The sequence below is a fragment of the Mustelus asterias genome, chromosome 10, assembly GCF_964213995.1.
Source record: "Mustelus asterias chromosome 10, sMusAst1.hap1.1, whole genome shotgun sequence".
Lineage (NCBI taxonomy): Eukaryota > Metazoa > Chordata > Chondrichthyes > Carcharhiniformes > Triakidae > Mustelus > Mustelus asterias.
The window spans coordinates 54,971,627-54,986,214 of record NC_135810.1 but is presented as its reverse complement, the minus strand read 5'-3'; the positions used below and the strand labels follow the sequence as shown (position 1 = coordinate 54,986,214).

At 42.4% G+C, this 14,588-nt stretch overlaps 1 protein-coding gene across 5 annotated transcripts in view; it reads right to left on the bottom strand.

Moving 5' to 3' along the window:
* tpp2 (tripeptidyl peptidase 2) overlaps window positions 1-14,588 on the bottom strand; it is a 147,366-nt gene that overhangs the window by 112,828 nt on the left and 19,950 nt on the right. For 4 of the 5 annotated variants that reach the window (XR_013498869.1, XM_078221718.1, XM_078221719.1 and 1 more), the window contains 3 exons: window positions 8,655-8,779; window positions 8,183-8,346; window positions 4,270-4,424 (listed from right to left, as the gene is read on the bottom strand). Coding sequence is in view for 4 of the 5 variants with exons in the window: in XM_078221718.1 (XP_078077844.1) it covers window positions 4,270-4,424; window positions 8,183-8,346; window positions 8,655-8,779 (444 nt within the window). In the remaining variant the exon portion in view is untranslated. Of the gene's footprint in view, window positions 1-4,269; window positions 4,425-8,182; window positions 8,347-8,654; window positions 8,780-14,588 lie in introns of those variants that run through there. The other variant, XM_078221721.1, reaches the window with a different exon arrangement.

Below are 14,588 nucleotides of genomic sequence, written 5' to 3'. Positions count from 1 at the left end.
CGTGCTGACTATCCCGGATTAATCCGCATCTTCCTAAGTGGTCGTAAATCCCATCCCTAAAGACCTTTTCCATCAATTTACCAACCACCGAAGTAAGACTAACCGGTCTATAATTACCAGGGTCATTTCTATTCCCTTTCTTAAACAGAGGAACAACATTCGCCATTCTCCAGGCCTCTGGCACCATCCCAGTGGATGCTGCATTGTTGGAGGTGTTGTCTTTTGAAAGACTTAATGCTGTACTGGAACAATATCACAGAAGCATCGAAAGGTATAAGACATAAAAGGCAGCAATTCAGTCTCTTGTGGCTGGCTGAAAATGAGCTATCTAGTATAATCCCACCTTCCAGCGTTGGTTTCTAGTGATGTAGGCTACAGTGCCTCAAGTGTATATCTAAGCTTAACATGATGAGGATTTCTGCCTCTAACATGCTAAGCCTCTCAGTTGCAGTCCAGTCATAAAAGATGATGCAAGTCTGGCTTCTTCACAAACTTACTTTATTCTCTTTTACAACTCCACATACACCCAACACCCCAGTGCCACCCGGTGAGTACTATTAACAATTAACATACAAACGAGGTCTAAAGTGGAAGGTTGCAGTTAAACCATTCCTAACATAACATGCTTCTAGGCAGCGAGTTCTAGAGCCCTCTGGGTAAAAGAATTACTTCTCACCTTTGCCTTGCTTGTCTTCCTGAAATACATTTTCTCACACTTCTGTGAATTCAGTATGCTATTTGTTTACTCATGTGAACCCGTCCATTGATATTTTGCTGTAGTCTATAGGTTTCTTCCTCACAATCAACTACACAGCCAATTTTTGCACCAGTTGCAAACTTCTTCATCATGCAATTGAGTTGAAAGTTTTGATATATACCACCACGAAAAGGAAGGGATCCAATATCGAGCCCCGCAGAAAACAACTTTTCAGTCACAAAAACACCCATCAACCATAACTTTCATTTCCTCCCACGGAGCCAGTTTTAGACCCATCTTGTTATCTTTCTGTGGATCCCTTGAGCTTGTCAGTTACTGATCAGTCTGCCATGTGGGACCTTGTCCAAAGCCTTGCTAAAATCCATGCAGACTACATCAAACATGCTGCCCTTATGGCCCTCCTTATTACTTCTTCTAAAAATTTAGTTTAGTTAGACATGACCGTACGTAAACGAACACATGCTGACTGCCTTGATTAATCCATTCCTTTCTAAATGATGATGCATATTGTCACCCAGAATTTTATCAATAATTTGCCCACCACCAAATTAAGGTCAGCTGACCTGAAATTAATAAGGTTACTTCCTTCTCAATTTTCAAACAACAGTATGACATTAACAATATTCCAGAACCCTGCTGGTGACCAGAGAAAAGTGGAAAATGATGATCAGAGAGAGCATCCACTACTTCTCTCCTTGCTTCCCTTAGCAGTCGAAGTACATTTCATCCAGGCCTGGTAATTCTTTATTTTCAAGGATGCTAAACTCTTCAATATTTCCTCCCTCACTTTGTTTGTCCCATCTGATATTTCACTCCACTTCATTAATATGTCTGCGTTGTTCCTCTCACGGAAACAGATGTACAATATTCATTAAGAATCCTTCACACATTAGCCTCCACACATTAGTCACATTTATGATCTCTAACTGACCTTACCCTTTCCTGAGATAGCCTCTTTGTGTTTTCCTTGAATTTGCATGAAAAAGTATTGGCAAGTAATCTCTTTGCATGCTTAATTTCTTTTTTATTTAACTCTACATTTTCTATACTCCTCTAAGTGTCCTACAATATTGGGCTCTCAGCATCCGACGACATAAGGGGCTATATTTTACAGAGCACCATGGTTCTGCCCACCACAGTCACAGCTACCCCTCAGCAATTTAATACTGGCAGTAGTGTTAATTGCTTTAAGATGACATCTTCACCACTATCTCGGGAGGAAGACTGTCCTATAGAGTATCCAGCCATCTGTAGTTCCAGCAGTCACAGGCAGCATGCTGGCCACTTCTAGGGCTACAGGCAGTTCCAAAGGAGAGGAGCCTGACCTTAAGCTAAGTCTGGACTATCACTGGAGTCAGATTGACAGGCCCTGATGAAGGGGGTGCTGTTCTGGGCTTGGGAGGTAGGGGAAGGGTGACGGTATAGAAGAAAGAATGACTATGGGGGAGCATAAAATCTTTCTTTTTCTTTGTCTTAGCGTGCTCTGTATGCTTTTTGACATCTGTGGGCTCTAGATTTGAGAGTTACAGCCTTTTTTTTGAATGAAGTTACTTGTTCTCAACACTTTTTAGCTCCTCCATGAATATTTTCTACTGCTCTGACATCCGCATGCAGCTATTTCCTGTCCATTTTTTACCTAATCACATCCCGGCCTAGTAAAATTAACCCTTCCCCTATAAAACTTTCACTCAGTTTATCTTTATCCTTTTCCACAACTACTCTGAATCTAACTGAAATATGATCACTACCACTAAAACATGCTTCCATTGATGTCGGTTTCATTTACCCACTCATTCTTTAAACCTCTGTCCAGATTTTTTTATATTCGTTCATAGAAGGTGAGCAAAAATCTTTCCGAATCAGGATTGTGTGCAGGAACTTGCAGGTGATAGTGCTCCTGTACATCTACTGTCCTTGTTCTTCGAGCTTTTACAGGTCACAGGTTTGCAAGATGCTGTCAGAGGAGGATTACTGAGTTGCTGCAGTGCATCAGTTAGATTGTCCAAGCTGTTATCACTGTGCACTAGTGGTGGAGGGAATGAGTGTTTATGATGGTGAATGGGATGCCAGTCAAGCAGGCTGCTTTGGCCTGGATTTGTGGGGCTTCATCTGTGTTGCTGGAGTTGCAGTCCAACACAGACAAGTTGGGAATATTCCATCACACTCCCAACTTGTGCCATGTGATTAGTGGACAGGCTTTGGGGAGTCTGGAGGTGAGTTACTAGTCTCAGAATTCCCAGACTCTGACCTGTTCTTGTCGGTATTATATTTATGTGGCTGATCCAATTAAGTTTCTAGTCAAAGGTAATTCCACTATTTTGACGGTGGAGGATTTTTTTATTTATTCAAGGGACATGAGCATCACTGGATGGCCAGCATTTATTGCTCATCCCTAGTTGTCCTGGGAGGGCAGCTGAGAGTTAACCACATAGCTGTGGCTCTGGAGTAGCCCAAATGTAGGCCAGACCAGGTAAGGATGGCAGATTTCCTGCCTTAAAGGACATAAGTGAACGAGATGGGTTTTTATGACAATGGTTTCATGGTCATCAATAGATTCTTAATTCCAGATAGTTTATTGAATTCAAATTCCACCATCTGACGTTATACGATTTGGCCCCAGAACATTAGCTGAGTTTCTGGGTTAATAACTTCACGATAATACCACTAGGCCATTGCCTCCCTTCAGCATTGTAGTGCTGCTGAATGTTAAGGATCCTATCTTGTTGTAGGTGGTCATTGCCTGGTACCTGTGTGGCATGAATGAAACTTGCCATTTATCAGCTGAAGCCTTGCTGCATCCAAGCATGGACTGCTTCAGTATCTGAAGAATTGCAGTTGATACGGATTTCAATTGACTTCAATTTTAGCTGGACTCCTTGATGTTACATTTTGTCAAATGCTGACTTAATATCAAGGGCAGTCACAATCACCTTATCTCTAGAATTCAGCTCTTTTGTCCACATTTGAATCAAGGTTGTAATAAAGTCCAAAACAGAGTGGCCCAGGCAGAACTCAAACTGAGCTTCAATGAACAAGTTATTGCTGAGCAAGTGCTGCTTGATGCGACTGTCGATTACATACAATTTCCACCCCTATGCTAATGATTTGAGTGTAAAGTGATGGCGGGGGATTGGGGAGGTTGGTTAATTGCCAGATTTGTTCTGCTTTTTAAGGATAGGAACATAACTGGCTAATTTTCAGCTTTGCCCTTCTACCTGCTCTCTTGTTGGGCATGCTATGAACTGACTAAAAAGGTTCTCCTGAGTTCATTTCAATAATTTTACAGCCTTATTATCTTATACAATAATGTGTATCAATTTTTATTCGGGTATTTAAATTCCCCTAATACTACCATTTACTATCTGCACTTCTTAGCAATTTGCCTACATATTTGCTCTTCTGTTTCCCTCTATTTTTGGGGTCTATGTATCCAGCAGGAAATAAGATAGGTGGAAAATAAAGCTTAAATGTAGGAAATATCCCTGTCAAGAACAATATGAATCAAAAGCTATCACTGCTGAATTAAAAGAGGATGGTAAGTGAACACTTACAGCTCTGATCAACCCTGTTCCAGTTTCCATGGTGCTAAGTCTTGTGTCACCAATCTTCACAGCAAGAATTTGAGCCCCAGGTGCGATGCCATTCCGTTCGGGATCATCTGGGAAAAAACCTGCAGCTATACTAGCTACATGTGTCCCATGGGCCCCTGTTGAGAACAAATGCCAACATACAAGTATAGCAGCTTTACATTGGCAAGACATTCGCACAATAGTCCAGTCTATCTAATGATTCTATGTAAGTCAATTATACAAGTCAGTTGTAACATTTAAGTTTACAGTTTTATAAAATAGCACTCCATATTAAGTTTCAGGATATTATTTTAATGCTGGGGGATTGTGAGAAGTGCACATCCAAATACATGTCCATAGAGGTCATGGAATTGGAGGGAGCAGCCCAAAATGAATTCAACAAAATATTTTAATGGATCTGATTTGATTTATTGTCACATGTGTTGGTATACAGTGAAAAGTATTGTTTCTTGCACGCTACATAGACAAAGCATAACATTCATATAGAAGAAAAGGAGAGGGTGCAGAATGTAGTGTTACAGCCATAGCTAGGGTGTAGAGAAAGATCAACTTAATGTGAGGTAGGTCCATTCAAAAGTCTGATGGCAGCAGGGACAACGGCAAATAAAATGTCACAATGAGTGGTGTGAAATACTGCAACAAGAAGCAGAAATGGGTGACCTGACTGATGAAGAAATAACTAAGGATGAAGTGGAAAATGACTTGGAAACTTTAGTAGATAGAATGCTCATCAGTCTAAGCAAGGTAATGTGCCAAAGCACGATGATAAGATAGTGCACAAAATTGTAGAACACAAAATTGTAGAACACAAGTCAGAGACATTGTTATCAAGTTGCACAATGCTTTGATGAGAGAGTACAACATCTGGTTCTAGTTACTGAGACATAAGAAGAAATGCTAGCACTGGAAATAGCATAGAAAAGATATACAAGGCTGATCCTTGGGCTGCGTTAGGAGGAAAAGAGAACCTGTGCATTTGAATTTGAAAGGAGGCATCTGACAGAATGATATACTGTAATAAAGGAAAGGCAAATCCAGAAAATTACTTTAAATAGTGAGACTAGGACAAAGGTACACCGGTTCAAAATAGTCAAAAGCAAATTTATAACTAACAAGAAATTCTTCTTTAGGTGAAGAGTTATCAATGTTTCAAATGGACTCACATTACAAAATTGATAATCCAGATATCATTGAAGAAAAGGCTGGATGTTATTGTAGGGCCTTTCTGAACTGCACCCTTAATTACGTTGAAGGGCATCCACTGGAACTACATATATTTTATGAAACTTGGCCCTTCAATATAAAATGTTTGCAGTTTCTCAATGGGAATTAATGAAGTTTCCGAACATACGAAATAGAGCAGAAGTGGGCCATTAGGCTCCACGAACTTGCTCCACCATTCAATGGCTGATATTTTTCAGATTCCACATACCTATCTATCCCAAATAGCCTTTGATTTTTGTGCCTAACAAGAATCCATCCACCCAAGCTTTAAAAATATTTAATGATCCTGCCTCCACTGCTTTCTGAGGCAGAGTTCCAAAGTCGTACAATGCTCGGAGAGAAAAAAATTCTCATCTCTGTCTTAAAAGTGTTATTCAAAAGCCCATAATTTAAAAAATATTGCCTCCTAGTTCTGGACTCATTAACAAAAAGAAATATCCTTTCCACATTCACCTTGTCAAGGGCATTCAGGATCTTATATACTGCAATCAAGTCACCTCTCACTCTTTTAAATTCCAGAGGAAACAAGCCCAGCCTGTCCTACTTATCCTCATAAAACCCACTCAGTCCAGGTATCAATCTAGTAAACTTCCTCTGTACCACATCCAATGTCTTGACATCCTTCCTTAAATATGGAGACCAGATCTGTACACACTCTTTGAAATGGGGTCTCACCAATGCCCTCTATAACTGAAGCATGATATCTTTACTTATATGCTCAATTCCTCTCATTATAAAGGACAGCATTCCATTAGCCTTCTTGATTACGTGCTGTACCTGCATACTAACTTTTTGTGATTCATGCACTAGAATATCTAAATCCCTCTGCATCTCAGAACTCTGCAGGCATTTTCTAGTTAAGTAATACTGTGTGTTTTTCCTTTCTGCCAAAGTAAACAATTTTCCATTTTCCCACATTATACTCCTGCCAGATTTTTGGTCACTCACTCAACCTGCATATTCCTTATGTCTTCATCACAACATATTCCTTATGTCTTCATCACAACATCCTTTCCTGCCTATCCTTGTTTCATCTGCAAATTTAGCTACCTTGCCTTCACTCCCCTTACCCAAGTATGGACATTACTGTCTTTCTCGGTGAAAAAATATTTTTTCACATTGCCGAGGATTTCAAAAGACCCTCATGGTTCTCATCCTAGACAGTGAACACAGCAAGAAGCTCTAAGATAGTTTTATGATCTCAAGGGAGGACACTAATTTTAAAAATAAAATCATACTCCTAGTTATTAACTGCAATAATCACACCACTAGATTTCATGTTTCTAACAAAAGCCTTTACTGCACAAGAATTAAACAAAGCGAGTACATAACACGATATTTTGTAAACGCATTTTATTTAAGCTTGAAAATCTCAACAGTACACTCCTTTTTCTCCGGTATTCCCACCCAATGGTTTCCCTATATTTTCCAGGATCTTAAGGGTTCCTTCATTCCTGACACCAAACCAAGGTGTGCCACAGATCTAAAGAATTCACAAATTTCCTCTGTTTTCTGAGGTATGTGATGCTATGGGGTTCTTCCACTAGCATTTGGTCTGGAGACCCGCCAATTATCTTTATTCATCTGACAACCGTGCACAAGTCAACTCAAGCATTGGCCTCATTATTTTCTTGCTCAATGATTCCAAAATATGTAAACACCTTCCTTTCCCATAGCAGGTTTCAGCTGCTTCCCTGCACCAGCAGCTGGCAGCTTTCTCTCTCTGCCTTACCTGTGAGAAAACAGACAAATAAATCCAACACAAAAGGCTATGTCCCCTGCAACCCATCCCAATGGTAGCATGATGCCCCAGATAGAAATTCAAACCTATTATTCACTATTCCCAAACCTGCCATTTGAAGTAAAGTACATGGATAATTTTAGAATCTCCCTTGTTTATCATTTGCTTTTTAACATATTACTGATCTGAAGAATTACTTGGCTAATTCACATCTTTAACAAGGCAGAACAATTCTCCTCACGCTTACTGTCTTTAGTTCCCCAGCTAAACATGCCCACATGCTGTTTTAGGGCTCTTGCTTTTTCAACTCTGAACACGTATACATGAAGTATCATTTGAATGGTATTTTACTTTAAGTTTGTGAACCTCTCAAACTCAGATTTTTTCCCCATTCAATCCCCTACCTAAAAGTTACTTTCCTAAAACACGAGTCATGAAATTAGACATTTCCATAACAATGGACGTTGTAAAATATTTAACATAAATAAATAATTTTTGTGACAATGCCGACAAGTTAGATGATACAACATTCGATAAAGAAAAGAACATTATGCCAAGTAATGCTCGATATATATATATTACTGTTATATTGAAACATGTCTTGTTTAAAGCCACAACTCTAGTTGCTGAATGAGTTCATTCAGAATGTAACTGTTTTTCTGGTTTCAGGACAATTCCTTAAGCAATTAAAGGAACATGCAAAACATTAACATTGGTGCAATGTAACTCTTCCTTTCAAGTAGATAGGTATCTGAGATCACTGTACCCAAGAATCCCCAAACTAAGAACCTGAGAAATCCACACAGAGCTTTTGCTTGCTCGAGAGAACATATTTTTCCCCTGCAGGATATTCTCCATTTATCCAAATTCTGAGAGCATGTGCAAGAGTCAGGTGAAATAAAGTCTTACCTCCACTTGTCACAATACAGAGTGTGTTGCCTTCATCATAAATATTGACAGAGTAGTTGAGCATCTCGGATATCCCGAATGAGGCATATTCTTGTGCTTCATTGTAATTCCTTAGTACAGTGCAGCTACTGAGATCGCCACAGTCACTTGTGTCTACACAGGCTCTAAAAACAAAAGGTCGACAGGGGACTACTTATAAAACCACAGCAACACACTTCTGAGTAGAATTCAACTTGAATGAAGTGATTTGTCAAAAGGTTCTTTCATTCTTGAAGAGAAATTTAAATTCTTGTTCAACAGCTAATTTAAAATTTTCAAGTGACAAAACAATTCAAAACAGCATCAAACACAAAGATTACTTCTTATTTATAACTGCTTAAAACACCATTCTCAATATCTGAATATTTTAGCAACAAACATTTTTCATACAGTCAGGCAAAATACAGATTTTAGGAATCACTTCAGTGGTTACCTCCATGTCTCACCATCATGCCACACAATGCAGTCATGTGCAGGACCAAGATCACAGTATTTTTTCTCCATGGAATTCAGCAATTCGACCCGAGTCTGGAGATCCTCTCGCTGCATCTTTTCTGCCTGAACAATGCGAAAACGCTGGTATTAAACATGTTGTTCCAATTAGATAACAGCTGAACACTTTTCAAATGCAGTTGAGCAGTTAAATTATTTAACTAACAGTTTGGGTCACCTTGGAACCCTAAACACATGGCATAAACAACAGCAGCAATGAAATAGACCAAAATCAGCTAAAAATAATGACAGTTAAGTTTGATCTCCAAAATTTATGGATTAAACCATGTGAATCCAGGAGATAAATACAAAATAGTGATTCATTAATTGTAGCACAAGTTGTGTAATTAAAAAATGGATTATATGTTTTTTTAATTGACACTTAGCTCTGATAATACAAAAGGTAGATTACCTGGTAGGGAGTCATTATTCTTCTAATGACGGGCAATTCCACACAGTATAGGAATGAAATTTAGTTTGATAGGTTCTGGAAGAATTAAATGCTAAGCAAATGGACGACAATATTGTAGTGGTGTCAGAGACAGTGCTATATACAGACTCCTATATAATATAAAGCACCTACACCGATTCATTTTAACATTAACTAACTGTTTATTTAATATTACTGATCTACTGATCTCACATTTTGGAAAACAACTGGCCGACTAGCCACATCCAACTAGAAACAATTGAAACCAGTTATCCCCGATTAAGCTGAACAACTACATCTTTGGCAGCCCTCAGGGTTGAGAATGACTTGCTTCCACTCCGGGGTGGGTTCAGGAGGTTTTCAGAGTGTTCTTGTAGCCGCCCTCTGTTCTCCTAGTGATCGCCTGCCATTGCAGAGCTCGGAGTAGAGCACTTGTTTCAGAAGTCTTGTGTCAGGCATGCAGACAATGCCCGTCCATCGCAGCTGGTCGAGTGTGACCAGTGCCTCGATATTGGGGATATTATTAACATCTGGGGGCTAGTGCCAAAATTGGGAGAGCTGTCTCACAGACTAGTCAAGCAACAGCCTGACATGGTCATTCTCACGGAATCATACTTACAGATAACACCCCATTACCATCCCTGGATATGTCCTATCCCACCGGCAGGACAGGCCCAAGAGAGGTGGCAGCACAGTTTGGGGGGGGGGGGGGAAACAAGGAAACCTCTTACTGGTTACCACGTACCGTCCTCCTTCAGCTGATGAATCGGTATTCCTCCATGTTGAACAACACTTAAAGAAAGCACTGAGCATGGCAAGGGCGCAAAATATACTCTGGATGGGGGATTTCAATGTTCCCCAAGAGTGGCTCGGTAGCAACACTACTGATCGAGCTGGTCGGGTCCTAAAGGATACAACTGCTAGACTGGGTCTGCAGCAGGTGGTGAAGGAACCAATACTTGACTTCATCCTTAATAATCTGCCGTCTGCAGATGCATCTGTCCATGACAGTATCGGTAAGAATGACCATCGCATAGTCCTTGTGGAGACGACGTCCCGCCTTCACATTGAGAATAACTTATATCGTGTTGTGTGGCACTATCGCCGTGCTAAATGGGACAGACTTCGAACCGATCTAGCAACTCAAGACTGGGCATCCATGAGGCGCTGTGGGCCATCAACAACAGCGGAATTGTACTCCAGCACAATCTGCAACCTCATGGCCCGGCATATCTCCCACTCAACCATTACCATCAAGCCAGGGGATCAACCCTGGTTCAATGGAGAGTGCAGAAGGGCAATGCCAGGAGCAGCACCAGGCATTCCTAAAAATGAGGTGTCAGCCTGGTTGAGCTACCAAAACTTGCATGCCAAATGGCAAAAACAGCAAGTGATAGACAGAGCTAAGCGATTCCACAACCTTGGATCAGATCTAAGCTCGGCAATCCTTCCACATCCAGTCAAGAGTGGTGATTGACAATTCAACAACTTAAACAACTGGAGGAGGAGGCTCACAAATATCCCCATCCTCAATGATGGAGGAGCCCAGCACATCGATGCAAAAAATAGCGCTGAAGTATTCACAGCAATCTTCAGCCAGAAGTGCCGAGTGGATGATCCATCTCGGCCTCCTCCAGTGGTCCCCAGCATGTCAGATGCCAGTCTCCAGCCAATTTGATTCACTCCACGTGATGTCAAGAAATGGTTGGAGGCACTGGATGCTGCAAAGGCAATGGGCCCTGATAATATTCCGGCAATAGTACTGAAGACTTGTGCTCCAGAACTTGCCACTCCCCTAACCAAGCTCTTCCAGTACAGTTACAACACTGGCATCTACCTGACAATGTGGAAAATTGTCCAGGTATGTGCTGTACACAAAAAGTAGGGCAAATCCAACCCAGCCATTTATCGCCCAGTCTCCTCTCGATCATCAGTAAAGTGATGAAGGGGTCATCAACAGTGCTATCAAGCAGCACCAGCTCAGCAATAACCTGCCCAGTGACGCCCAGTTTAGGTTTTGCTAGGGTCACTCAGCTCCTGACCTCATTCCAGCCTTGGTTCAAACATGGACAAAAGAGCTGAATTCCAGAGGTGAGGCAAGAGTGACAGTCCTTAACATCAAGGCCGCATTCAACCGAGTGTGGCATCAAGGAGCCCTAGCGAAACTGGAATCAATGGGTATCAGGGGGCAAACTCTCCGCTGGTTGGAGTCATATCTGGTACAAAGGAATATGGTTGTGGTTGCGGAGAGTCAGTGATCTCAGCTTCATCTCTGCAGGAGTCCCTCAGGGTAGGGTCCTAGGCCTAACAATCTGCAGCTGCTTCATCAATGGCCTTTCCTCTGTCATAAGGTAAGAAATGGGGATGTTCACTGATGATTGTACAATGTTCAGCACCATTTGCGACTCCTCAGATACTGAAGCAGTCCATGTTCAAATGCAACAAGATCTGGACAATATCCAGGCTTGGGCTGACAAGTGGCAGGTAACATTCACGCCACACAAATGCCAGGCAATGATCATCACCAATAACAGACACTGTAACCACCGCCCCTTGACATTCAATGGTGTAATCATCACTGAATCCCCCACTGTCAACATCCTTGGGGTTACCATTGACCAGAAACTCAACTGGACTCACCACATCAATACAGTGGCTACAAGAGCAGGTCAGAAGCTAGGAATACTGTGGCGAGTAACTCACCTCCTGATTCCCCAAAGCCTATCCACCATCCACAAGGCGCAAGTCAGGAGTGTGATGGAATGTTCCCCACTTGCCTGGATGGTGCAGCTCCAACAACACTCAAGCAGCTTGACACCATTCAGGGCAAAGCAGCCCGCTTGATTGGCACATCTACAAACATTCAATCCCTCCACCACCGACGTTCAGTAGCAGCAGTGTATACTATCTACAAGATGCACTGCAGCAATTAACCAAAGACCCTTAGACAACACCTTCCAAACCCACAACCACTTCCATCTCGAAGGACAAGGGCAGCAGACACATGGGAACACCACCACCTGCAAGTTCCCCTCCAAGTGTTAGCAATTCTGGAAAGGGTAAAAATAGATAAGTCCCCTGGGCTGGATGGGATTTATCCTAGGATTCTCTGGGAGGCTAGAGAGGAGATTGCAGTGCCTTTGGCTTTGATCTTTGTGTCATCATTGTCTACACGAACAGTGCCAGAAGACTGCAGGATAGCAAATGTTGTCCCCTTGTTCAAGAAGGGGAGTAGGGACAACCCTGGTAATTATAGACCGGTGAGCCTTACTTCTGTTGTGGGCAAAGTACTGGAAAGGATTATAAGAGATAGGATTTATAATCACCTAGAAAGGAATAATTTGATTAGGGATAGCCAGCACGGTTTTGTGAAGGGTAGGTCGTGCCTCACAAACCTTATTGAATTCTTTGAGAAGGTGACCAAAGAGGTGGATGAGGGTAAAGCGGTTGATGTGGTGTATATGGATTTCAGCAAAGCGTTTGATAAGGTTCCCCATGGTAAGCTTTTGCAGAAAATATGGACACATGGGATTGAGGGTGATTTAGTGGTTTGGATCAGGAATTGGCTAGCTGTAAGAAAACAAAGGATGGTGGTTGATGGGAAATATTCATCCTGGAGTTCAGTTACTAGTGGTGTACCGCAAGGATCTGTTTTGGGGCCACTGCTGTGTGTCATTTTTATTAATGACCTGGATGAGGGCGTGGAAGGATGGATTAGTAAATTTGCGGATGACACTAAAGTCGGTGGAGTTGTAGACAGTGCGGAGGGAAGTGGCAGGTTACAGAGGGACATAGATAAGCTGCAGAGCTGGGCTGAGAGGTGGCAAATGGAGTTTAATGCGGAAAAGTGTGAGGTGATTCACTTTGGAAGGAGTAACAGGAATACAGAGTACTGGGCTAATGGTAAGATACTTGGTAGTGTGGATGAACAGAGGGATCTGGGTGTCCATGTGCATAGATCCCTGAAAGTTGGCACCCAGGTTGATAGGGTTGTTAAGAAGGCGTACGGTGTGTTAGCTTTTATTGGTAATGGGATTGAGTTTCGGAGCCAGGAGGTCATGCTGCAACTGTACAAAACTCTGGTGCGGCCGCATTTGGAGTATTGCGTACAGTTCTGGCCGCCGTATTATAGGAAAGATGTGGAAGTGTTGGAAAGGGTGCAGAGGATATTTACCAGGATGTTGCCTGGTATGGTGGGAAAATCGTATGAGGAAAGGCTGAGGGGTTTGAGGTTGTTTTCGTTAGAGAGAAGAAGGTTAAGAGGTGACTTAATAGAGGCATACAAGGTGATCAGAGGATTAGATAGGGTGGATAGTGAGAGCCTTTTTCCTCGGATGGTGTTGGCTAGCACGAGGGAACATAGCTTTAAATTGAGGGGTGAGAGATATAGGACAGATGTTAGAGGTAGGTTCTTTACTCAGAGAGTAAGAAGGGCGTGGAATGCCCTGCCTGCAGCAGTGGTGGACTCGTCAACGTTGAGAGCGTTCAAGTGGTTATTGGATAAACATATGGATGATATTGGAATAGTGTAGATTAGAGGAGCTTTAGATTGGTACCACTGGTCGGCGCAACATCGAGGGCCGAAGGGCCTGTACTGCGCTGTAATGTTCTATGTTCTATAAGCCGTTCACCATCCTGACTTGGATATACATCGCCGTTCCTTCACAGTTGCTGGGTCAAAATCCTGGAATTCCCCCCCTAGTAGCATTGTGGATCAACCCACAGAACATGGACTGCAGCAATTCAAGAAGGCAGCTCACTACCTCCTTCTCAAGGGCAACTAGGGGTGGGAAACAAATGCTGGTTAGCCAGCAACGCTCATGTCCCATGAACGAATAAAAAAAAAATTGGCCTGGGAAAGGACTCTCACGTTGGTATGCCAATGGATTTGCAGGGTTTTGCAGAGGCAATGTTGGTGACAGTTCTCCAGATATTTGAGGAGTCTGCTGTACATTGTCCATGTTTCTGATGCAGACAGGAGGGCAGGGACTACGGCTGCTCTGTACACCATGAGCTCGGTACTTCAAACACTGTTCCTCAGGCTTCTGAAGACTGCACTGGCGCATTGGAGTTGATGCCGGATTTCATCGTTGATGTCTGCTCACGCCGAGAGGCTCCCGTGATATGGGAAAAGATCCACATTGTCCAGGAGCTCACCGTGGATCTTGATGGTCGGGGGCAGTTTTGCGTGGCAGGACAGGCTGGCAGAGAACCTTTCTTTTCCAGATGTTTAGTCTGAAGCCCATTTTCTCATACACCTCGGTGAAAGCTTCGACAATGGTTTGTAGTTCGGTCTCAGAGTGTGCTCACATAGAGACATCGTCTGTGTACTGCAGCTCGATGGCAGAAATTGGGGTGGTCTTGGTTCTGCCCTGGAGGTGTCAGGGGTTGAACAGTTTCCCACTTGTCTGGTAGGTTAACTCCATCCCAGTGGGGAGCTTCAGG